General features: G+C 34.9%; 2 protein-coding genes across 2 annotated transcripts in view; both read right to left on the minus strand.

The window, feature by feature from the left end:
• LOC134843608 (TBC1 domain family member 30-like) overlaps nt 1–25192 on the minus strand; it is a 551730-nt gene that overhangs the window by 361728 nt on the left and 164810 nt on the right. The gene's annotated exons all lie outside the window — the stretch shown is intronic.
• LOC134844224 (uncharacterized) lies at nt 9325–18572 on the minus strand (the record flags this gene model as incomplete). The annotated part of the gene is given in 3 exon segments (XM_063860806.1): nt 9325–9423; nt 15462–17095; nt 17700–18572. Coding segments are annotated over 2 exon segments (477 nt in total), but the record flags the coding sequence as incomplete, so codon positions are not given.

The following is a 25192-nucleotide window of genomic DNA, read 5'->3' on the forward strand; positions in this document are numbered from 1 at the left end:
GTGCTGATGTTATATTCAAATGAAACATATGATTTTTGGATTTTCGGAGAGCTTACTTGCCGATAAATGCTCTCATGAATTCAAACTTTTTGAACCTTCATTTTTCTAATTAACGGAGATTAGGCGCACATTTTGATGCCCAACATGGGGCAAGAGTTACCTCACGAAAAGTTACCTCACGCGGCACAGCTCTACTGGCTGTTATGGACAGTAAAAATGAGTTAAGCAGGCTTTGACTTGCAGTAGAACCAAAGCTGTCACCCAATTTCACAATTTGTACATTCTTTTTTTTCGTTCCTTCCTAAATGGTCGTCCTCAAATTGGCGGTTTTTGGTGGAAAACTAACCATAAAAGTGTTAAAATAGTCTACGTGTTTTGTCATTTTAGGTCTGTTAACGAGGTGATGAAAGACCAAGCACTGTTCAAAGAAAAAACGGCAGCTGTTGAGAAAGTTCCATCGTCACAAATTATCTTCGACGCTGTTTATTGCTTGATTGCTTTTCAATAATTAACTCGTAGACTAGATTAGAATGGATGGCCTCATTGACCAGGGATGTTACTGATATGATTCCTGGTCGACCATTATAATTCCGGATCCGAGTGCAAAAGGACAGAAGCCTTCATCCAGGTGTCGAGTGCAACTGAGGCCGGTGTGCAGTCTATCCGAAAATTTCTATGAAAAGAGTAGAAAATTGTCTAAAAATCCTCAAAACGTTCCCAAAATTCTACGAAACTGTGCTGTGAGATGACATCAACCTTATTTTAAATGCTCTGATAGTGATATGTCACGCATATTATATTGATTTTTTTCAGCCTCATTTTTCTTACGCAGGTGCTGTTGGAAATTAACCAATTTGCCTGATCCCCCCACCCACCCTGGGTAAAATTGCAAGCCAATTCGTTCAAGAAATTCAGAGCCGTTTTCGACGTCCCATTATTGACTTCGTTGCGTGATACTAATGTTAAGTGGTCAGATACGGTGAAAATTAGTGGGGTAATTTGAAATTTTTCATTCTAAGTTTTTCCCTGTGTGTGTTGTTGGAGTCCAACCGACCTATTTATTTTTCCAACCCCTTTGGTACTTAAACGTAACGTAGCCGTCCCATCAACCGAGGTCCCTTAAGCTTAGGTGTACGGTATTCAATCTGGGAGCAAATTCCATTGATCACGCGCACCGCAAACTACCCGCTCCGTCGCAGAAGCGCATCAAAGATGCTTGCTTCACGAAACCAGGTCTAAGTTTGAACTTTATTGCTCGGGATTCTCAGAAAACTATACAGCACTACCTTCATCACTACTGTTCTCAACAAAGTTTGGCACGACGCCATAAATAACTCAATAAGGAGGAACCGCAGCAATACCAATTGAAAGTTGAGTAGTGAGCAACTTGTCAGTCTGTCATTAAAGTGTTAGACCAATGTTTGTGCAATCGCAAGCTGTAGATGCAACAAAACTGATGATAAATAGTGAAAGAATTGTTTTAACAAATATTCTCGTTCTGAACGTTGTCTAAGAGTTTTTGTCTAAGCGTACGGCTAAGGATCAGATACTAGTTGAGAAGAATAAAAAGTTTCACCAGCCTCTATCCCTTGAGTTGAAGACTCTTCTCCTTCCTAGGCGTTATAGTGCAAGTCTTAACATAATTAAAACGAGTAAGAAGCGTAACCGCTTACCACTTAAAGCTTGAAAAATTATTAAAACACGCTACAGCAGAGGCTTTGGTTGATTCAATTACTCATTAAATATTGTTTCCTGTTTAGAGAGTATCCGTAAAATAGTGTCAATTTGTGAAAATTTGGACAAAAAAACAAAAAAAGAAACGCAAGGTAACTGAAGCTCATCTAAATCTACAGAATGAGCTGCTTAAAGGTCACTCCTTAATACTCGATTACATTGCGAATAATACTCGCACCGCAAAAATTGATAATACTGTATACAATTGTAAAACAGCTGCGGAAAAAAGATGTTGACATAACTGAGCAATTAATTAAAATAGGGGAAAATTCGAAAAGCCTGAAAAAATTATTGCTCAGCAAAACCTTTGGCTTAAGAAAATGAAATGAACGATAAAGTAATGAATGATGCCTAGAGTTACAAGATGAGCCTTGAACCTTCGTCAGTCCGCGCACCTGGCATTACAGGCAGCAAGATGTCATTACAAAAAACTACATCCTCACTCTCGCACAAAACAAGAGACTCAGAAGCAAGAGTATCTGAAAACAGGTCTAACATCGCTAATAAGTCTAAAGAAGATAGAAAACCTGAGTCACATAAGTTTGGTAAATCTGCTTCCACTTGTTATACATCTACGTCTACTGGTCACACTAAGTCGTCAAGTGAAAAACTGCATAAATTGGTTTCGTAAAACGACGCCACAAGGAGCGACGGAGCGGGTAGTTTGCGGTGCGCGTGAGCATTTTCTAACACTAGCCATATATTCGGCGCACGGGATTTGCCTGCGATACGGGAAAGGCAGTATCGATTGACATGATATTACTGATTGACATGTTACTGATTGAACATGTTACTGATTGACACGATATTGAATCGTCTAAATGAATGCTGCCGATTGCATCACTTGGTATGTCCTCGGATGTAACCAGTCTCCTGAGGGTGGTTCATTGTGATAGTGCATCTACGCACTCTTAGGTGTCTTCTTCACGCGTCCCTTTCTCAGCTTAGTAAGGGAGCCCGTTAGCTTGTCAATTAGTGTTTTCAAATCAACCACCATCGTTGACAATCAGAAGGTCAAAATTACTGTTTCCTCCTGGCCGATTAAAAGTGATTTGTTGTTCCCCCTGTGTGAACTTGTTAGAGAAAATACTCGGATTGGTTCTCAGAATTAATCAATACTGCTGGTTTGCAGAATGAATATCCACAATTAGCACCTATAACGCACTCAATATATCTATGAGGACGTTCAACTTATTATAGTACTACTACCACGCCATTACACACATTGAAATCATCTTTGGATTTTATAAAAACTCACTGTGATGCGTTTGCTAACCGATAGGTTTGGTTGTATGTGGTCCGTTGCTGCTGTTTGTTGGTTCTGCTTCTTCGTAATTTAAGTGTGTTGTTGAAGATTCCTATTAACTGATCAGATAAAATTCTGCTACGAGTTTGAATCCTATGGGGCTTTCAAACAAGTCGATATGCACATTCCACCGCATTTAAACATGCTTTATCTATTCTTAGTTTTGAAACCGTTCACAATGGCGAATGATACATTGTACCTATGCTTTGGATTGATAAAAATCTCAGTCTACCAAACAATTATTACTTTTTACTCGCCCCATTTGACACATTGGAGCAAAGGTTAAGTGAAGACCCCGAACTGCGCCAAAGATAAGCAGACACAATTAGAGCGGATATTAGGAAAGGCTATGTCACTACTGTCGAACCGCATGATCCACATAAGCGTTCTGATCGCGATTGGATCTTTCACACCATCCCGTTGTAAGCCCGAACAAGCCGAGTAAGGCGCGCCGAGTCCTCAATGGGACTTCTAGGTTTTACGGCTCATCCTTAAATAGGTCCTTTTTAGTGGACCCGGACCTGCTCCAAAACTTAAATTTTGTACTTTGGCGATTCCGTCAAACAATAACACCGTCGACGCGGATGTAGGGTACAAAAGTCCTCGCAAGGGATCAAGTTTCGCTCCGTTTTTTGTGGCGGGAGGATATCATTTCCGATGTGGTAGCTCACCAGTACACTAGCCATATATTCGGCGCACGGGATTTGCCTGCATGCGCCAATTTTTCCTTGCAAAATACAGCAAATGATAAAATATTCATACCCTGAGGCCGCATCAGTGGTAAGTAAAAGCTTTTACATTGACGATTACTTGGACTCGTTCGAGTACATGAACGGTGCAATTAAGATTAGCCGTGATTTGGTTTCGTTGCTCAAGTTGGGAGATTTAATTCGCCTCAATTTGTCAGTAATGCTGATGAAATTACTTTAACAATGAGCCCCGAGGTTTGCGAAACCCCTTCTTTGACCATCAAAGAATATATCCCGTGCCGAGCAAACATCACACAATGGTCTTAAGTGAGACCATGTTAAAAACACATTGAGTGTTAGCAGAGGTGTAGATCTTCCTCTCGATAAGGCAAAACTCATCGAACCATCTTCAGTTTCGTCTCTTCTGTGTTTTACCCTGTTGGGTCAGTAGCTCCATACACAGTTAGCGCCCGTATTTTGCTTAAAAATATTTGGAACATCAGCGGCCAGAGTCAGGGTGACATCAGAAATAAGTTAGTAGAATTGCTTTCCGGTCTCCCACTCTTAGCGCAGCCGACTATTCCTCGCTCTTCTTTCTTAGAACTTGTCGATCAAATTGAACAAAATGCTTCGGTGATAGCTAGCGGGACTTTTTCTGTGATGTTGGGTTTTTGAATGCACGACTCTCGAGTTAGCGCAAAATTCAATTATCCTTCATTTTTGGTAAAGCTCGCATCGCGCTGATGAAAACGCTATCTATATCTAAGCTAAATCTTTAAGCTGCTCTGCTCTCCACACGAAAGAATATGATATACTTAAGCACTGACCGTTAAGGTTAACCATGTCTAAATGTGGACAGATAGAACTAAGGGAATGCAGTGGCTAAAATTCAATGACAAATTACCCGTATTTGTCGCTAACAGCGTCGAGGAAATCCTCGAATCAACCAGTATTGATGAGCGGCACCTTGTTTTGTGCGGAAAAAATTAAGCTGATACCGGAAACAGGGGTTTTCTTCGGAAGCACTCAAGAATAACAGATTGTTTATTGGTCCGAGCATTCTCAAGACCACTGATTGCCGATGATCTCAAGAGCCGATGATCTTCTTAGCAAAAAAAAGTTTGAAAGGTCCTTCTTGTAACGTCGATAACTGCTTGCAGACATTATCTTCCTTCGTCGCCGATGTCAGATCCATCAATTATCGCGAACACGGGTACAACAGGGAAAGGTTCAGTTCCTGTACGAGGTATAAAAGGGTCGTCGGGTTTATATTGAGGGTGCTGCCTTCACATAAACTTTTTTCGCGGTAAGGACTTACGAATCACCGATCCCACTGAACTTGATACTGCAGAAGACAAAGTAATTCATCTTGCTCAGATGAAATCCTTTCCAGTTGAGTTAAAATCACTCAACGCTGGCATATTTAGTTAGAACAGTAGTAAAATTGCCACAAACTCTCCATTTAACGGTCCCGCTGCTATTATTCGCTCTACTAGCTAGATTGTTCGCTTAGTGAATATCGAGTTTGATACTAAACAGTTTGGTTCTAATCTACGCCCGTCATACTCTAGTTCACTTGTCGGCCCGAAGCTTACACAATTAACATTTTCATCAAGATTTATACTACTTGCGCTCCATATTAAACTTGAAATAAGTAGTTCTTGGGTTGAATCGATCAATTCGGTCAATCCAAAACTAATGTATAACATGCCGTAAAAGCAAAGCTAGTACCATTCAGCCAATTGTGTCCGATTTACCTGTCAAACGTCTCGGAGATAAGAAACTCTTTAAAGATACGGTTGTGGATTACTTTGGACCGCTTTACGAGAAACACTAAAAAAGCACTTGGGTTACCAGAAGCACTGAAAAAAGATGGGTTTTCTTTTCCTTTGCCTCGCCACCAGGGCTATACACCTTGAGATTGTGCCATCTCTGGACACTAATTATTGTGTCATGGGCATTGAACGGTTAGTTGCACTTCGTAGTGCACCAAGCACGACACGAGCTTGGTTGGTGTGGAAAAGGAATTACTTGCCTGAATCAAGAACTGAAATGGCATGGTTCCGACCGTTTTAGCACACAAAATTGTTTCTTGGAAATTTAAACCGCCACTTTTAAGTCGGCTCCTGGGAGCGCCTCGTCCAAAGCATAAAGCGCGTGCTCTACGATATACTAGGCAGTAGGCGAGTTACTGAAGAGGTGCTGGGAACAATACTCTGCTTAGTTGAGCAGGCTTAGAAATCTAGGCCAATCACTCCCGCTAGTACCGATTCACGTGAGCTAGAATCATGAACAACAAACCTTTTTGCTTGGACAGCATGCCACAAGCTTTCCTTCAGTTTTACCAGGGGAACAATTCGACCACAAGAAAAGGAATGTGCGAGTCATACGCTAACGCTATTTGGTCTCATTGGCTTCGAAAATATGCATACGCAGTCGGACTTCATTATTGCCCGAATCGTTAAGCTAAATTATGTGCAGGACGGATGCGCACCATCCACTCTTGTTAAGACCGCAATCTTTGAACTCACTCAGCCGGCCGTAAAGCTCAATCCGCTTGTTCCTTTTTCAGGGGCGGAGGATCTCGCAACTCAAATGTAATTAGAGCATAAATGTATGCAAAACTAAACAAGGCAGGATGGCCGAGCAGACTATTCCAAATGCACCAAAACTGAGTAGACCATTCCAACGTAGGTTCGGGTACTCCACGGGCCCATGTATTAACAGCATACAAAGGGGTTCTCATCTTATCTGACCCTTTCTCACTGTTTTTGGTTCTTGTTTGGTTCTACTTTGAAAAAGGCTGACCGTCATAAAGAACAATTTGTCTCACGGACATTAATACCGTTTCTTGTGGCTAGCCTGCGCCAATTTATACCGTTTCAGGGAGTTTATTGGTGTTTTTGCTGATGCTATATTCAGATGAAACATATGACATATGGATTTTCGGAGAGTTTATTTGCCGATAAATGCTCCCATTATTTCAAACTTTTTGAACCTTCGTATTTTTTTATGCGCACACTTTGACCTCGGGCACTATCTTTACCGTTTTGGAGAAAGTGCCACGCCTAAGCAGTTTGTTACACTTTGTTTGTTAACGCCGAAAACAAACACAAAGCTGTTTGCTGTTTCCAAAAATTATCAATTTAGTAAAGCTCATCCCCCGATTTGAGTTTCAATATGTGAAAACTGTTCTTCCGACCATTAAAAAATGGATGAACTTTGTATTTGGGTGTTTAATTTGTTTTGTTTTCAAGCAAATTCAAGAACCACAAAATATCATCGGAACGGGTAGAGCAATATATCACATTAGGGCTTTTTTAGTCGTGATTTTCTACTCATTTTTCTACAAAAATTACTTTCAATTTATTTTTTTTTGTTATGACTGTGGAATCTGCCTAATTTGTAGTTTTTCGTTCAATTAAAAACTAAAGGTTTTTTACTGGGCTTCTACAGTGCTGGTTTAAATTAACCAGACAGGCCGAATAAAATTGTCAATTTTAAATGTTTTTTTTTCCAAACTGAGTTAATTTCAAAACAAACAATTTAGAGAACTTTTTTAGATATTTAAAAATTTTTACCGCTTTCTGCCGATTCAGTCAAAAATTACGCTAAGAGTACCGGGTTAATTGCTCAGTAAACATTATCAAACTGAACCTTTAATGCAGTTCAAAAAAAATTAAATTAGCACTAATGTTTAAGAATTTCAATTTCGTTATTCAATCTTATATTGGTACTTTTTAAAATAAAAAAGACAATTTTCTATTAAATAAAAAATAATGTTGAATTTAAAAAAAAACGGAAGTTACAAAATTATTGTCACTATTCATTTGGTTCTTGTTTGGTTCTACTTTGAATAAAGCTGACCGTCATAAAGAACAATTTGTCTCACGGACATTATTACCGTTTCTTGTGGCTAGCCTGCGCCAATTTATACTGTTTTCAGGGATTTTATTGGTGTTTTTGCTGATGCTATATTCAGATGAAACATATGACATATGGATTTTCGGAGAGTTTATTTGCCGATAAATGCTCCCATTATTTCAAACTTTTTGAACCTTCGTATTTTTTTTATGCGCACACTTTGACCTCGGGCACTATCTTTACCGTTTTGGAGAAAGTGCCACGCCTAAGCAGTTTGTTACACTTTCATAACGCCGAAAACAAACACAAAGCTGTTTGCTGTTTCCGAAAATTATCAATTTAGTAAAGCTCATCCCCCGATTTGAGTTTCAATATGTGAAAACTGTTTTTCCGACAATTAAAAAATAGATGAACTTTGTATTTGGGTGTTTTAATTTGTTTTGTTTTCCAAGCAAATTCAAGAACCACAAAATATCATCGGAACGGGTAGAGCGATATATCACATTAGGGCTCTTTTAGTCGCGATTCGTTTTTCTACTCAACTTTCTACAAAAATTATTTTCATTTTTTTCTTTTTTGTTATGAATGTGGAATCTGCCTATTTTCTAGTTTTTCGTTCTAGTAAAAATTTTTTCGTATTGTTAAGACGGTGTCGGAACATTTTGTGCTACTTGCTCAGTAACCGCCTATCCCTGTTTCGTTATTCGTGAAATTTTGCATGGTAAACAAATCAAGTATACAACTATTTTTCTTGAGATTGTTTATTGGGGAGGGGGGTTTGGGTTGGTGTTGGAAAACGGTTTTCAATATTGAAGAAAACATTGTAAATTTCAATTTATCTGGCGGTCAAGTACATTGAGTATAACCAATTTTCCTATGAGACGCAAAATTGCAATAAGCAAGTCTGAATAGCTATTGGTATCAAACAGTTTTTCAATCAAAAGAGAGAAGAAAATGGACCGTTGCCGACATCTAAAACGGGGATATTGCTCGTGCATTATGGATGAGTTTTCATTTTTCAACAACCGTGAAAATTAACAAGACATGATTGACTATTTATAGCCTTTTAACCGGTTGAACATCAATAAAATATGGGTTTATGGATCACTTCAAAGATAAGTTAAAACGATCTCAAAATTGCATAATCATTCAAAAAAAGCTTCCAATAAAACATTTGGAAGCCTCTTTTGAAAAAAATTTTTAGCAGGTCGGCATGTTTCTGAGCATAATTAAAAAGAATGCGAATAACAATTTATTTGATCGTGCAAGAACGATAATTTGCCGCAAATTTTGGCAATGCTTCATTTTTTGAAAGACGGGATATTTATGTCGTGTTTTTTTGAAACCTTTAAGCAAAAGATCCTTTTTTGTGCATGTATTCAGCTAAAAACCCAATGCGTGTTTTTTTGAAACCTTTAAGCAAAAGATCCTTTTTTGTGCATGTATTCAGCTAAAAACCCATCTATTAGCGCCCAATGCGCCATTGAAAAAATTTAACATTTGGTCAGCCCAACAAAAAAACATTAATTCAAGGTTTAGCAACAAAATTTGAGTTTTTTTGGTCGGAGGAGGTTGAACAGAAGTTCGGATTATTACACTATAAAGGCGTCCGTTTAATAGCAGTTGCTTGCTCTTTTGAAGCTCCGATCTCGTATATTCGTTTTTATCCAAATTCCGACACTGCTTTTTTTTTGAAAATACTGATTTTTTTAATTTGTCGATTGGACTTACCAATGCAAATCCGAGATCTTTTTCCTTCTCGTGTGAGCCGACCAGTTCCATCAAGGGACCAATTTTGTCGTCCGACTCGATAGACCAGCTCGTAATGACCTGAAACACGAACAAACAATTGTTCTAGACTATCTGCTATTGGGTCTCTGCTGTCAAATGGTCCAAAATTACCATATTGTTAATTGAGCTTTTGTTTTTAATGAAAATTTACTGGAATTGGTTTCCACCAATCACATTTGAGCAATATGATTCAAATTTCAAATTGACCAATTAGATCGCTTTTAATCCGTATAACTAAAAAGAGCCGTTCAATCTAGAATGTATTGGATTTTTAAAATGGTTTTCTGAGCTCTCCAAAAACACTGCAAAGACCTTATTGTGCCTAAAACGGTTGCGCTATAGGTGAAACTTTGAAACTTTGAAAAAAGCTAAGCTTGACTTTCTTTGGCACGTTTTGTGTGGCTTTAACTTAAAAAATGCGTTTTTTTTTGGCGCGCGCACCTCCTCAAACGTAACACAATTTAGCACAAAATGGGTCTTTGGAAACAATCAGGGATGGTAAGATAACAAAAAGTTTCGTAAACTTGAACCAAAGTGGTTGTAAGGGAAAGAAAACCTTAAAAAGTCGGAGCGTCGCCCTTTCACTTAAATCAGCCGATGATTTTTTTGTATTCATCAGCTGATTGACGTGGAGGGGCGACGCTCCGACTTTTTAAGGTTTTCTTTACCTTACAACTACTTTGGTTCAAATTAAGGAAATTTTTTGTTATCTTACCATCCCTAACTGTTTCCAAAAGCACATGTTTACGCACATTTCTCATCAAGGCAATTGATTGGTGATTTTTGTTTATTCACAAAACAGAGTGAAAAATTGCAACAAAGAACGATCACAAAAATGAAAACTCGTAACAAAAAAAAGAAAAGGTTTTAAAAAAATCGGCCTTAGCTCTTTCATACTGAGCAAAATATTTTAAGTTAGCAGCAAACACTGATTTACGCGCATTGTACCACTCGCGTTGAATGTAAGCGTAAATGGTAGCTACTTGCAACTGCCGCGTTTTAACATTACGAGGCCAAATATGAATAGGTGCACAACTTTTTGTCGATATGGTGCTGGATTCAAGAGACAAACCTTCAAATATGTTAAAACGTAAAACGTTACAGGAACAATCAGAGAAAAAAGCAGAACAAAGGGAGCGTCCTTGTTGCGAATCCACTCACAATTCACAAAATACACAGATTGGCCTCGTAATTTTAAATAATTTTTGAGCTTACTGAGTTGTCACTTTTGTTTAAATTTGTGAATTGAATTTTTTTTTCTAGTTATAATTTGCTGCGAAAGGTCGCGATACGATAGTTAAAACTAGGTAGCAGTGAAGATGAAGATTGTGGCCCAACGTACCTGGCATATCAGTCGCGACAATTGTATGTTTTTCAATTTGAAGCAGTTTTGATCCCAGTTCGAAGGAAAGAAAAGGAATAAATGGGCCACATGCTTGAGGTGTTGTTTGTCTTCGGACCATATTCGACATTTCTTGAATCGTTTCTGACTGAGTTTTTTTAAAATAATTTTGAGAACTCGTGATATTTTGAGCTCACATTTAAAATATAATTTAGCTACGATTTTTTTTGTGGTTTTAAGCTGATAGCCAATTTCTCATAGCTCGTGACAAATAGGGCTGTTTATTTCGGCAAAGAAAATCAAACCCAAAGTGAATTTTATGCATTAAAATTGATCAAATTGAATTGTTTTAGTGATCCCAGTAATCTTGTGATTGAAATTGTAGGTTAAGAACTTTTTTTGAAAAAGGTGTATTTTTTTTGAAAATTGGATTAAATTTGTTAAGCAAATAAAGCAAATTCAAGTGATACGAAAACTCTTGTTTTCGCTTTCAGCGTCAGTTTTATTTTTTATAATGATTTCTGTAATTTGAGTAGCCGTTTAGTTAATTTATTATTAGATTTCGGATTCTTATAAAATTTTGAAAAATTTTTGCTAAAACCAATTGAGCTTAATGTAATCATTTGAACAAAAACCGCAACAATCGTCAAATTAGTATAGAAACTCAGTCAACCAGCGGCACTAAAGTTAGCAAAGACAGTAAGTAATCCTGTTGATTTTATGTTCGTTTTTGAAAAGTTTCAGAGCAAAAAAAACGAATAGCACTTGAAAACATTTATTTTTTTTTCAAATTATAGATAAAAACTGATGAATTCAACAGTTTAATTATCCGAAAAGCAATAAAAAGAAAATAATGCTAATTGACTATTTAAAAAAATCCGCCAAAAATTAAATTTCATCTAATTTTGAAGCCAAGAAATGTCGACGCTGAGAAAAATAATTGCTTCGGTCAAATTTCCTTCTGATTCTGCTTAACTTTTTTGAACGAAACAGTAGAAAACTAATAAAATCAAATGATTAAGCTGAGATAAAGAGATCATTATTATTGAAATTGTGCGGTAAAACAGAAAATTTTAAAACGGAAAAAAGGTGATTTTTAGGTTAAAAAATTAGATTTTTTAAACGCAATTACTTACACACGACCGATGCAGTCGTGAGACAGTTTATTATTAGTAAATAAAATAATAAGAAATTTGAACTGTTTTATGTTAAACTTGAACTTTACTATCGATTACCAATCAGTGCTGCCATCCAAATTCTTTGTTGGTTAAGTATCATGCAACAAAAGTTTTGAGGCTCCAAATAGCAATGAGTTTTTTTCAAAATCACGTATTTCCTAGTATATTGAAAAAAGAATAAAGTTTTGATGGTTATCTTAAGTACAGGAAAACATGAAATCCCTCAAAAAAATCTTAAATCTGACGCGAAAGTTGATTAAACTGGTACATTTTATTCAAACTGGGCTGACTATAGTTCTTGCATGATACAGTAACTTTGTTTTATCTGTCGTTTTTTGGTTGATTTCGTTAAAAAAAAGTAAAATTAAGTTGTTGTGTGTATGGTTGCAATTCTTTCAGACTTTCAGAAATTGTTCAGATTAAAAGGTAAAAACAGCTTTAAACAATTTCATCGGTAGGTATTTTAACGAGCCTAATTGTCTGAAATATAAAAACTGGATCAAAAAAAGCTAAGACTTTAAAAACAGCTGGGTTAAATTGTTTATAGCACAAATAATTGCTGTTGATATTTCAAAATCATCTCCTGCAAAAAAAATGCAAGAACAAGAAAGACAGGAGTCGGACGTTCATTTTACTTCTTTTTTTATACTCAAACCCTAATTCGTGAAAATTCTTGAGCCAAAACCTTTGGCAAGAAGTTTTCAGAATAATGAAATTGCGTTTCAACAAGAGTTTTTATTAGGCTGCTGCATATAGCCGACTTTTTCAAGAAACCACAAAACTTTCCGACTTTTGTTCGAAATAAAAGTTTTATAATTTTTGACTGATAAAAAACACCAAACAAGCAACATCCTCGTTATATAGTGAAAAAAATTGAACCAATGACCTTCATGAAAAATCAAAACTTGTTTTAATTACAACCGTATTCAAAATTCAGGTATAATAGACACATAGTTTTTTTGATCAAATGCAACCGCGTTGAAACAGTTGTTGATCAATTTTTAATTTTTCAACTGCAAATTTTCTTGGGAGTATTTGAAAATTTGTTTTAAATTCTAACAAAAATGCTAATTGTTTTGTTTTTCAACCTAGTTGAAATATCAGAAGAGTTTTTTTAATCTAGTTGAAAAATTGAAAACTGAATAATAAACAAGAGGTAGTTTGACTATAATGTCCAGATATTTGAAATGTTTTCAACAAAACTTCCGAGTGAGAAAATCATAAAACTAATTGTTCTACAATTACAAAACTTACGAAATCTTGAAACAAAACTTATAGATATAGGTAATACGAATTTTTTTTGTGTCACTTCTGATTGATATTAAATTACTGTTAAAGTAACGTAACAAGAGCTATAAATTTATCATTTTCGGTCAAATTTGAAAAAAAGAATCAATGTTTTTGAACCTAGTTGAATACTTTTATAGTTTAGGATATCTTATAACTGGTTGCACTAAGCAAACTTTTGCCCAAGAACTGTTATTTTTTTAAAATTTGACTTGCTAATTGTGATAAAAAAAAATTAGAGGTTTTTTCTGGGCTTCTACAGTGCTGGTTTAAATTAACCATAAAAGCTTAATAAAATTGTAATTTTTAACGTTTTCTCTCAAATTGTGGTAATTTCAAAAGAAAAAATTTACAGAACTTTTTTTAGATATTTTGAAGACTTTACCGCTTTGTGCCGAGTCAGTAAAAAAATACGCCAGGAGCACCGGGTTAACTGCTCATTAAACAGTATCAAACTGAACCCTTAATGTAGTTCAAAAAAAATTAAATTGGCACTAATCTTTAAGATTTTCAAGATCGTTTTTAAATCTAATATTGGTACTTTTTAAAATAAAAAAGACAATTTTCTGTTATATAAAAAAATTATGTTGAATTTTAAAAAAAAACGTAAGTTACAAAATTTTTGTCAATATTCATTCAAATACATAATAAGCTCACTTTAACACATTTTTTGCTCATCAATTGACCCGGTATTTTGTTAAAAACTTTGATTAATTAAACGGAGCCAAATTTTGATCCTCTCTAGGGTGAATTTTTTCCCCGACTTTTGCACAAAAATTCACAACACTATTCTTTTAAAATTCTAAGCATATTTGTTGTAACTTTTTTTTCATTGAAATTAACACAGTTTGAGAAATAACAGTGTAATTCGATAAATGACAGAGAATTTTGATCCTCTCTATGGTGAATTTTTTCCCGACTTTTGCACAAAAATGCACAATACTATTCTTTTAGAATTCTAAGCATATTTGTTGTAACTTTTTTTCATTAAAATTAACACAGTTTGAGAAATAACAGTGTAATTTGATAAATGACAGAGAATTTTGATCCTCTCTAGGGTGAATTTTTTCCCGACTTTTGCACAAAAATGCACAATACTATTCTTTTAAAATTCGAAGCATATTTGTTGTAACTTTTTTTCATTAAAGTTAACACAGTTTGAGAAATAACAGTGTAATTCGATAAATGACAGAGAAATAACAATTTTGTTCAATTAGCAGTTTATTTTATCAATCACAATTATTGCCAGTATTGCGAATGATTTTAGACGGCGGGGAAAAATTGATATCCGACTCTCAACTAATCGATGATAATTGTCGTCATGAAGCATTAATTTTGCTTGCTTCATTACATTTTGACAAGCATTTGAATTTAAGCTGCATAGTTTGTGAAAAAAATTAAGTTATCCAGAAGCAAATGAGTTCGTCTAAATAAACGGTGCACGTTTTTTTAAATCATGCAAGACAATTGAATCTTTTTTGAGATGCTACATATAATGACGGCTTCTTCAAACTTTTGACACTTCTTTGTTAAATCGCTGCGATTTTTCTTAAGTTTAAGGATAGTTTTTTTTTGGAGAGTTTAACTTGGATTAGTAAAAAAGTTTTTGTTAAATACAGAAGTTTAAGTTTAAAGCTAATAAGTTTTGTAATACAGTACTGATTATAAACTATCCGGACAACAAGAATAAAATTTTAAACAAAATTTTCTCAAATTGGGTTGACTTCAGACAACACTTTCGTAAAAATTCAGATAGAATTAATATGGCGCATACGGTTTTGCGAAATTCGGGCCCAAATTTTTACCCGTAAAACGGATCTTTTTTGCCTTTTTTTTAGCTAATAAGAGAAAACACCAAAACTATCGAGTCATTTACATTAAAAAGCCTTTTGAGTAGCCCAACAAATTTTAAAAAGGGTATGATATTCAGAAAACATTGGTGGCTTTTTATAGCGAAAACGTCTTTCTTATCTCTATCCGTTTTTGGGGTAAAATTTTGAACTAAAATTTTGCAAAAACCATTGCATCATTATAATTCCGCTAAAATTCTAAGCAATTTTTGTCTTGATCTTTTTTGTCTAAAGGCAATACAATTTGAAAAAAAAACCGCGTTTTAAATTTCAAGTTTTGTTCGTTGTGTCCGGATCATTTAAATTAGCACTGCAGTTTCTTGGAAATAGTCAAAACAACAGAACTAAAAAAAATTGTGCAATGTTTCACCTCTTCTAGCTAAATCAAAAATTGCCATGGACGTCTCTGTCTCCGCTTACCTCGATTGTGGCGTGGAACAGTTGCATTTTGGTGTCAATGGTGCCGACTTTGTGGAATTTGATCTGGACCAGAACTTCCTTGGGAGGCTCAGTGGACTTTCGGGAAGAGGAAGTTATGTTGCTTTTTCTCCTCATCTCATCAGTAGGTGTGAAATCTTTTTCCACTTTTTCTTCTTTTTCTTCTCTCGACAGATCAAAAATAAGGCAAAAATAAATGACTTTTCTGAAAAGTTTCCTCAAACTTATTCCGCAGTTTGTGGTCGGTTTGGAGGCGTAGCCATGATTTTTTTCATTATGTGACGGCTGACTTTTCCTGGAAATGTCTGGATACTTTAGAAAGTCATCGTCTCCGTACGCGTTAGCCGCAAATTGACGCATATATCAATCGCTTTTGAGATATCATGGGCAAAAATTTGACAAATAAAATGTGTACCAATAAATCACAAACTTTTCAAATAAAACGCAAAACGATGAAAAAACTTCTATTTTATAACAACATATAACTGATTTAGATCATGGAAATATTTCGAAAACAGATTTTAATTCAACGTCTTGGATATAACTTTGCAAAATATGGTAATTGGTATCTCATGTTTGTAAATACTGATAAGGTTGAATTTTCTAAGAAAATGTGGTAAGCGAGAATTTTTTCATCTGCAATATGGACCTCAGAAGCGCAATTGGTCGCAGGTTATTCGGCTGATAAAATCACCATAGCACTTCACCACACAATAGATTATGAGTGGGCCAAGGTGTCCTGGTTATAAGTATTGATTAAGCAGGTTATAACAAAAGGTTAGCTGATTTATTTTTGAGGCTTAATGCCTTATATTGTTTTTCTCTTATTTTCAGTGTTTCTCGAGGTCGCCTGGAAATTGAAGAGATTGCTGTATGCTCACTTTCATGAAACAAAAGCAATACATGTTGAAAATATTCAGAATTAGCCTTGTTGACTTTTGCCAAATATTCCCAAAGGTGTGGAAAAGTTTTCACGTGTGATAGGCTCAAAGGGCATTTCAGACGACGAAAAAAGAAGGCAGGTAACGGGTCAACTATGAAGCTAAAGGAATGCAGAAATATTGGGCTAATTCATAACCAACGGGGCTTGAGTTAATGGAAGGACTGGGCTTAGAGACAAACGTGAAATTAATCAATGCATTTCACCTCAAGGTCTTAGTCAAGTCTGTACTACACGATGAACAAAGCTCTCATCTGATAGAAGAAAGCAATAACGGTAAGAGCGGAAAAATAAAAAATATGGGAAAACGAAATATATTGGAGGCATTATTTGAGGCGAATTGACGTAGATTTGTCATTTACAAAAACGGCGATGGTGGATATTAAATTATAGCTTGGGATGGGGGAGGTGAATAATAGCTTCCGCTTGCCCGTCAAACTTACCACAGAACTAAATTTGATCCAACGGCTATCGGATAAATTGCGCGGGTAATATGGCATAATGGTACGATTGTCGCTTGCAATGACATGATAATGGCGTGATAATGGGATATGATATTAAAAATAGAGGTACAATTTTTGAAGGCAGAATATTGGGAAAAATTAGAACGACAGAATTACATTAGAATGCGACAAATCCATTAGAAGATAACATTTCCCCCCGAAGAAGGAGATTACTATTGGCAAAAATGGGATTTATTTTCAGATTTGATTAGAGTCTGCAAAAAAAGATTTATCTTTTGTTTTTCGGATTCCAATATGGTATCAGATTCTGTTTTATCTCTAATCTTTCGCATTCAATCACCGAAAAAAAATCGCTTTAATTATGCGGAATTTTACGATGCATTTTTGTCGCATCGCAAAATTGAGAGCATCCGTTTTTTTCTTTGTTGTTCATAATCGGTTGAAGGCTTTCTTTTTTAATGAGGAAAATGGCATTAAAAAACGAGAGAAATCATGAACAGTTCAGTTTAATGAAGACAATATTTTCTTTTTTTACTTCATGAAGTGGTCGGAACAAAAAACAGCAGACATGTAGACTTAGACTGCAATAAAAACATATATCATTAAAATGATATTGAACGCAAATTTCTTTTCTTTTTTCTTTCTTAGGGCTAAAAGGAATAAAAATACACGTAGGTCTGGGAAATTAGAAGAATGGTTGGTTGACATTTGTTCAAGAGGGCTGCCAATTCATTGAGCATAAGTTTGCAGCAAGCTTCCTGTTTTCCCTTCAAAGTATCTTATTTAAATTGCTCTCTTCAAACTGAAAATAATTACCAAGTTTTTTTCTCTCTCTCTTTTTGTTAAGTCATTCGCAGCGTAAACTGCTAAAAAAGCAAAATTTATAACCGCTTATAACATGCGCTATTTTGCTTAATAAATAATTAACCTGAGATAATAAAAATTGACGATTGAGAGTTCAATAAGCCTTTTATGTTTAATAATTACAATATTGAATCTAAGTTGAGGAAGCTTTTAATTTTCGAGCCAATTTGTAGATAGTTTTCTTCAGTGTGTAAAATTCAACCAGATAATTGATTTTCAGAATGAAGTTTTGAAAGTAAATAGACGCCCTTGTTCAAATAAGCTAACACAAATTCGTCCTTTGTTAGGCGTTTGAAGGACAACTAAAACATGCTCGCATAATTTCACGGTACGTTTCCGCGCCTGTGGAAAATCGCGTGAGAATATTCGGGGCAAAACAGTTTAACGCGAATTGGCACTATTAAACTTTTGGAGATCGCGCTAAATAAACTCAACGTTGAAGCTTTTTACCTGGACTTTCTTGGAAGTATCAGATCTGCGTTTAGTTCAAATTTGGGATTATTCAGTGAGTTTGAAAATATATCGCAAAATTCTTTGCCCTAAGTTAAACACTAAGCGCTTTTCGAATCTGTCAAAGTTCTGATTACTTATGCCTTAATAAAGATCGCAGGTGCCAGGAGTTTTATTCGATTCCGGTGCAATACCCGTTTTAATGTGCAAAACAACTGTTTTTCTAATAGTTCGCCTATATTTGAAAAAAAAATCGGCGTTTTGCCGCTAATTTGTCATTTTGCTTTCAAAGTGTTTATAGCCTTCATAAATTTTAAAGGAATAGCTACTAAGTGAGTCTAATTTTAACTATATTTGCCGCAAACAAAAATTGTTTATGACCTTTTTTCGAACCATTGATTTTTCGGTGGTTTGAACTAGTTTGAGATCATTCTTTGATGCAAATTTGCAACCCAGCTACAACCCGGGTGCGGGTTTTCTCCATATCTGGCTTGTAATCCCGACCGACAACTTACCCTCTGGGTTATTCGTGCCCAATCTTTCCTCAGCACAGGAAGTGTTCTTTGATAGCGTTTTGTGACGTAAGCAGTATATGCCACCAAAAACAACCGTTTCAAATGAAGTTTAATTCCCTTATGGTTTTTGACGGCCAGGGCTAATCTTTAAGCGTTGGCTTTGGAGTCAAGTTTTCAGAAGTGGATTTGCACGAGTAAACATTGTTTGCTATAAAACAAGTGACCAACAGTGAAACAAAATGGAAACTGGGCTGTGCTTGGGGTCCAAACACCAAACAGAAACGCTGAGACCAGCAAATTACTTTGCCTAGAGGAAGTAGGTTTTATAGAAGGATCACAATTGTCAACACAATTCAACAAAAATAATCAAGGAATATGCCAAAGAATGACGGAAAAACGATTTTAACAAAATATCATATTTTTTATTTAAAGGCAACTAGCAACTTTTTTTTTGCAAAATTTCAAAAAATTTGCGCTCCCTAATTAACAGTGCTAAATAAATGACTTGTTTTGATTGGGTAATTTGCGAACGTTTTGCTCAACGAAAGCCAGACAACAGATGTCAACTTTGAGATTATATTTTGGACCAAACTTTTTAAAAAATTTATAAATATGAAGAACACTTGAATAAATGTGTGAAAAAACTTCTAAAAAATTATTACACCAGTTTCAATGGAGATGATTGAGTTATTTTTTCCTAGACACAGATTGACTTTTCATTTTAGCTTATTTCGTCAAACTATAAGACTCATTTAAGCTCAGAACGGAACAACGAAATCCGGCTTCAGACCGTGTGGACCGCAGGAATCCGGATTCAGACCGTGTGGACCAGCGAAATCCGGCTTCAGACCGCGTGGACCACAGGAACCCGGATTCAGACCGTGTGGACCAACGAAATCCGGCTTCAAACCGTGTGGACCGCAGGAATCCGGATTCAGACCGTGTGGACCAACGAAATCCTGATACAGACCATGTGGACCGACAGAATCCGAATTCAGATCATGTGGACCCCAGGAACCCGGATTCAGACCGTGTGGACCAACGAAGTCCGGCTTCAGGCCGTGTGGACCAACATAATCCGGGTTCAGACTTTGCAGACCTATGTTCAGACTTTGCAGACGTTGACCTGCGTGGCGACTATGAATTTTCGGCCCCACGCGGATCGATAAAACAACGAACTCGACCCGGGATGCACTCTTAGCAGTAATTAAGATCAGTCTGAAACTGATCCGACTTCAATTGAAAAAAAAATCAGAAATAAAGAGTTTTAAGAAAATCCCTGCTTATATAAACATTTCACAAAAAATTTCTGACCAAAAAAATAGTTTAGATATAAAGTATTCTAGGTCAGAAATAAAAGATTTTCTCGGTACGGGCCAACAAAGAATGCGTTATTTATCTCGAATAATAGTTCAATACCATTGGGTGAGGGAGGAACGTTTTTAATCGAAGTTTTGAGTTTTTTGGTAATTTTTATTAAGTTTTTTTATGAAACAGCGACAATTTTAAGGGAGATCAAAGCAGCCAGGGCATTGTCTTGAAATGTAAGTTAAGCTAAATAGTAAAGAAAAAAGCCAGGCAGTAATATAACAGTTAGTAAACTGAATCTGCTTAACAATCCCCCCTATTACAAAAGGGGGAAATTGTTAAGTAGGTTGAGCTAGCAAATTACTAGCAAATTAGTCGATCTTTCAGCCAATCAGAATGCAGCAAATTCTGAAACCGAGAAAATTCTAACTGGCAACAGCTGTTACACTTAGCAAATAAGTACGTAAATTGAACTTAGCAAATGAGCACGTAAATTATAGGGGGGAGATTCTTAAGTAGGTGCCATTGTGGGGGAAATTGTTAAGAAAATCCAGTAAACTTAAGCAGTCAATTTTTTCTATAGGAATACATCATAACTTCAACGCCCGAAATCACAAACATAGATTTTTGGAGATACAAACGTTCAAGTTTTAACCTGAAACCTTATGTGTAGTTAAGAGAATTAATTTAGGTTTTAGGTTTTTTTTTGTCTGTTGAAGTTGTTGAGCTCTTTTGTTTTTCAAAAATACTTTATTTTCCTCCAATTTTTTTAAAATTTACTTTCTATACCTAATTTTCCTCCTAGTTAGACAGAACACGTTAGGTTGATTACACGGTTTCGTCTGTGACTTTTCTTCAATACAGTTTTAAAAAAACAAAGGTGTGCAGTTAAATGATCTAAATTGAAATTGACATGAACGATGATTTATTAAAAACTGTCTAAGCGTGGTCTAAAAGGAAATAGACAATTTTACTTTAAAAAAACAACATATTAATGATAATTAAATTTACATAAGCTGTTTTTCAGAATAATAACTTAAGAATCCAATACATGTCCTAATTTGGGATTAAATAATTCAAAAATGTCATTTGAGCCTTGTATGTACAGTGCTGATTTAAATTAACCGGGCAAAACGCGTTAAACTTGAAATTTTAAACCCGTTTTTCTCAAATTGGGTTGAGTTTAGGTGAAAACTTAAGAAGACAAAACTTGCTTAAAATTTTAGCAGAATTAATATGGTGTAAATTGTTTTGCGAAATTCGGGCCCGAAATTTTACCCCAAAAATGGGTTATTTTGGCTTTTCTTAGTTAATCAAAAATTACGCCAAAAATACCTAACCCCCACACGCCATATCAAAAACGAAGCGATAGATTTTCATTCTAGTAACAAATCAGTTATGGCAAACACGCTTCCTTCAACCAATTTGGATTTCTATGACAGATTAAATCTTTTAGCCCCCATAACTTTACGAAAAATGATAACAGGTGAAATGTCTCTTTAAATTTAGGCTCAAGACAACAATACCTTCTGAATGATTCAAAGAAATTACTGAAAAATGGCTAGTTAAACAGTCGAAACTTGTCTGAAGACAAAAAAAATCACCCCGAGCACAAAAAATCCGTTACTTTCGTTACGAAAGTCAGTACAATAATGAAAAACTATAAGTTTCGGACAAAAATCGACAATCAAGTGCAAAACTATTTGGTCGTACGAAATCAATACGACCGATTAGCTACTTTCAATTCAATTTGGAACAATTTTGTTGTGCGGGATAGTTCGCCACGCATAAATAATTCTGATTACGTTTTCAGCATTAAACGTAAAGCGCACATAAATTACTCCGGAGCATGGCCAAATTAGCTTTTTAAGCTCCCAGAACTTTGCAAAAAGCAATCAAATATCTTTTCATTTTTTGATTCAAGAGTTGATATTTTCAATGGGGTATAAAACTTTTTGTTAAAACCATTAGTCGAACCAAAGTCGAAACAATAAGAGTAAAAGTGTACAATTATTCGATCTGAGCTTAAATGATCTTGATCATTGATTGATACGTGGTCTACGCTTTGTCTCGAAATATACAAAAAAGTTATTGTTTTTTTTTCTAAAAAATTTGAAAAAAGTCACATCTAAGGTGAACCAATTAGCAATACTTGGATATGGTCTCAGAAATATAAAGACGAAACAAATCGATTTATGCCCATCATTTCTACAGCCAAGTCTTAAAAGATGTACAATTATAAGCAATAAGCAAAAATAACCGTTTACTGTGCAAGTAGCACATAGTGTTCGGACCACAGTCTTAGAAAAATACAAAAACATTTTTTTTTTCAAATTAGTGTCATTTTTTCTGCATGTTGAGATAAAAAGATCTAAACGAAAAAAAAAACTTAGGCATATCTGCCAATCATTGTAAAAAAAGGCATTTCGGGAAACAGTTTTTGAAGAAAATTGAATAGAAAAACAAAAAAATTGTATAAAAAATTAAAATAAAAATTTAAAATTTTTCAACATTTTTTGTAGAAATTTTTGGAATTTTTAACCTTTGTATACAAAATGGCTCTAAAAAATTCCAAAAATTACTTTTATTTTCACTTTTATATAGGACAACTGCATTTTCACGGTTTAAAGTAAACTCAAATAAGCTATTGTAAGCCTACACGATCACACCATAATTGTTCGAAATTAGAGCAAAAAATAAAAAATTCAAACCGGTTTTTTTCGTCACTGTGAAAAAATTTTCATTTTTTAAAATGTTCTTCCAATTATGATTGAAAGGGTTTTAATATGATATATCACTCGAACCATTCCTATAATTATTTGTGTAACCTGGTTTTGCGTGGAAAGCAAAAAAAAACTTAAACACACCCGAATACAAAGTTCTTCCCCTTCTTTCAAATGGTCGGAACAAAAAATTGCGGATTTTGTTACCATTCTAAATATTAACAACGTACAAATGCTGTAGCATAAAACTATGTCGTGTTTAAATTGATATGGCATTTTCCTCAGCTCAGCGCTGCAAAGGTTTATTTGATGTCATCAGAGTTTGATGTCATAAAAATTTGACGTCATAAGAAATTGATGCCATAAGAGTATCATATATGGAAACCTTCAGTGTGTGGGGCCGTCAAAATTCCAAACTAGGAGGGATGGAGCGAAACCACTAAATCCATTTTACGGAAACACCTATTCCCTTATAACGACTGTATAAGCCAATGGCTCACAACGTCTTCTTTTTAATCTATTTACTCATGAAATAACTGATAACTCATATTAGCGGCGATAATGAAGCTTCATACAAAAAACAATGAAGTAAATTTAACCACAAAATATTGATGATACAAGTGATTTGCCAGAAAAGAACTCCCATATTAGTTAGGAGTTAGTCTAAAATTTTCTTTAGGATTCATTGGGCACTTAATGTTTGCCAGGGTCTTAATTTACAGAATTGTTTTTTTTGGAGCTAGTAATGATTCATTTGCATATCTGTCTAGAAAGTCCAGGCAAGTATTGCGACAATTTTGATCTCCTATTTTTAAAAACCAATGAAGAGTTCGTTCATTGACATTATAAAATTTTGATATTATTGTTTTTGGCTACGATTTTCTTTTCTATCAAAGCTTTCAAGAACATGCTACTAATATCATTTGAAATTGATTTTACAATTTTGATTTATAAAAAGAATTCTAGAATAATTTATTTTGGTTTTTTATTCTATTTAATCTAATGTTTTTGAGTCTTTATTGAGTGTCGGATTTGAATGTTGAACAGACGGTGTCTGCGGTGGGTGAATGTTCTTCCAGGGTGCGGCTTCTGATGATGTCATCAGGTTGGTTGGAGGGGAAGCTGCGACCAGCTTCTGACCCCCGTCTCAGCGTCATCATCTCTTGGCCTACACAAAAGTTCAAAACTAGGGACTAATTTGTGATGCAACTCAAAAATTCGATGCAAAAGCTCAACAAATTACAGCCAATTATATTTTTGGAAATTTTCCTAGTTTACTTTATCGGATCCGACGAATTTTTCACAAAACCCAGCTTGTTCCGATCACATATACTTAGTTTTTATTTGTTTTCTTCAAAATTAAAAAAAAATTTGTGGAATTTTTTTGTTTTAATTTTGGATGAGCCTAAATTTTTATACAGAAGCGAAGCAGAGCTTTGCACCACTTGCAATGCAAAAAATTTAAGTCAAGAAAACAATTATTGAAAAATCAAATTACAAAATTGTTGCAAAAACATTTAAGAAATTATATAAGCAACAAAGTCGGCCTACCTCCAACTTACTTTTAAAAATCTGCCTGCTAATCATCGAAGTCTTCCAAAGACACGCAATCAAACCATTGGTAAACTGTATTGATGAAAGAACCAAAAACCACTAATTTTGATATAATTTTTCAATAAATAAATGAAAGACATAAACACCGAACAAAATTATTCAAGTTTTCAGAAGACTCGACAAATTAGATTAAAAACACAACAAATGTGATCTGCACGATATTCTGAAGAGTTTTTTTGAAAAATAGTCCGAATATTCTGATCAAAAAAAAAGATCTGAACAGTAACTTTCAAAACATTATGGGCTAAAAAGCAATGAGAATATATTTTCAATTGTGGTTTTTTCAAACAGAGGAATAAACAAAAAATTGCGAAAACACTTACACTTAATTACCTAAACCAAAAAAACGATAAAATAGCTGATTGAATTTGAACAATGAGAAGCAAAAAAATCGAAACCAAGGTTATTGTGTAAACTGAAAACAAAAAATAGATACTTTTGTAAATTTCAAAAAAAAATTCAAATATTTTTTCATTTTTAAAGTTTTCACTTTTTGTACGAAGGGTCAAACATTTTGTAAGACTTCAAAAAGTAATTGAAAAAAAAATTATTGAGAAAATGAGCCGACGGAAGTAAAATCGATCCTCAGGTGCCAAAAAAACACCAAAATTTTTTGGCGCAAAAATACTTTCAAATGAACCCATGACAGGCACACAAGGCATATACCTACATACTGCATTAACTTCTGCAGTAAAACACGTGCGAATTCAATTCACGTGTGGATTCTTTGGACAAAGTTGTTACCGGGAAAAAAAGTCGAGTACTTGGCTGCATACCCTTGCTTATCGCAAGGGTAAATAGTATGTTATATGTTTTGGTTAATATTGAATTTAAT

The sequence above is a fragment of the Symsagittifera roscoffensis genome, chromosome 4 (assembly GCF_963678635.1).
Source record: "Symsagittifera roscoffensis chromosome 4, txSymRosc1.1, whole genome shotgun sequence".
In the NCBI taxonomy this organism is placed as follows: Eukaryota; Metazoa; Xenacoelomorpha; order Acoela; family Convolutidae; genus Symsagittifera; species Symsagittifera roscoffensis.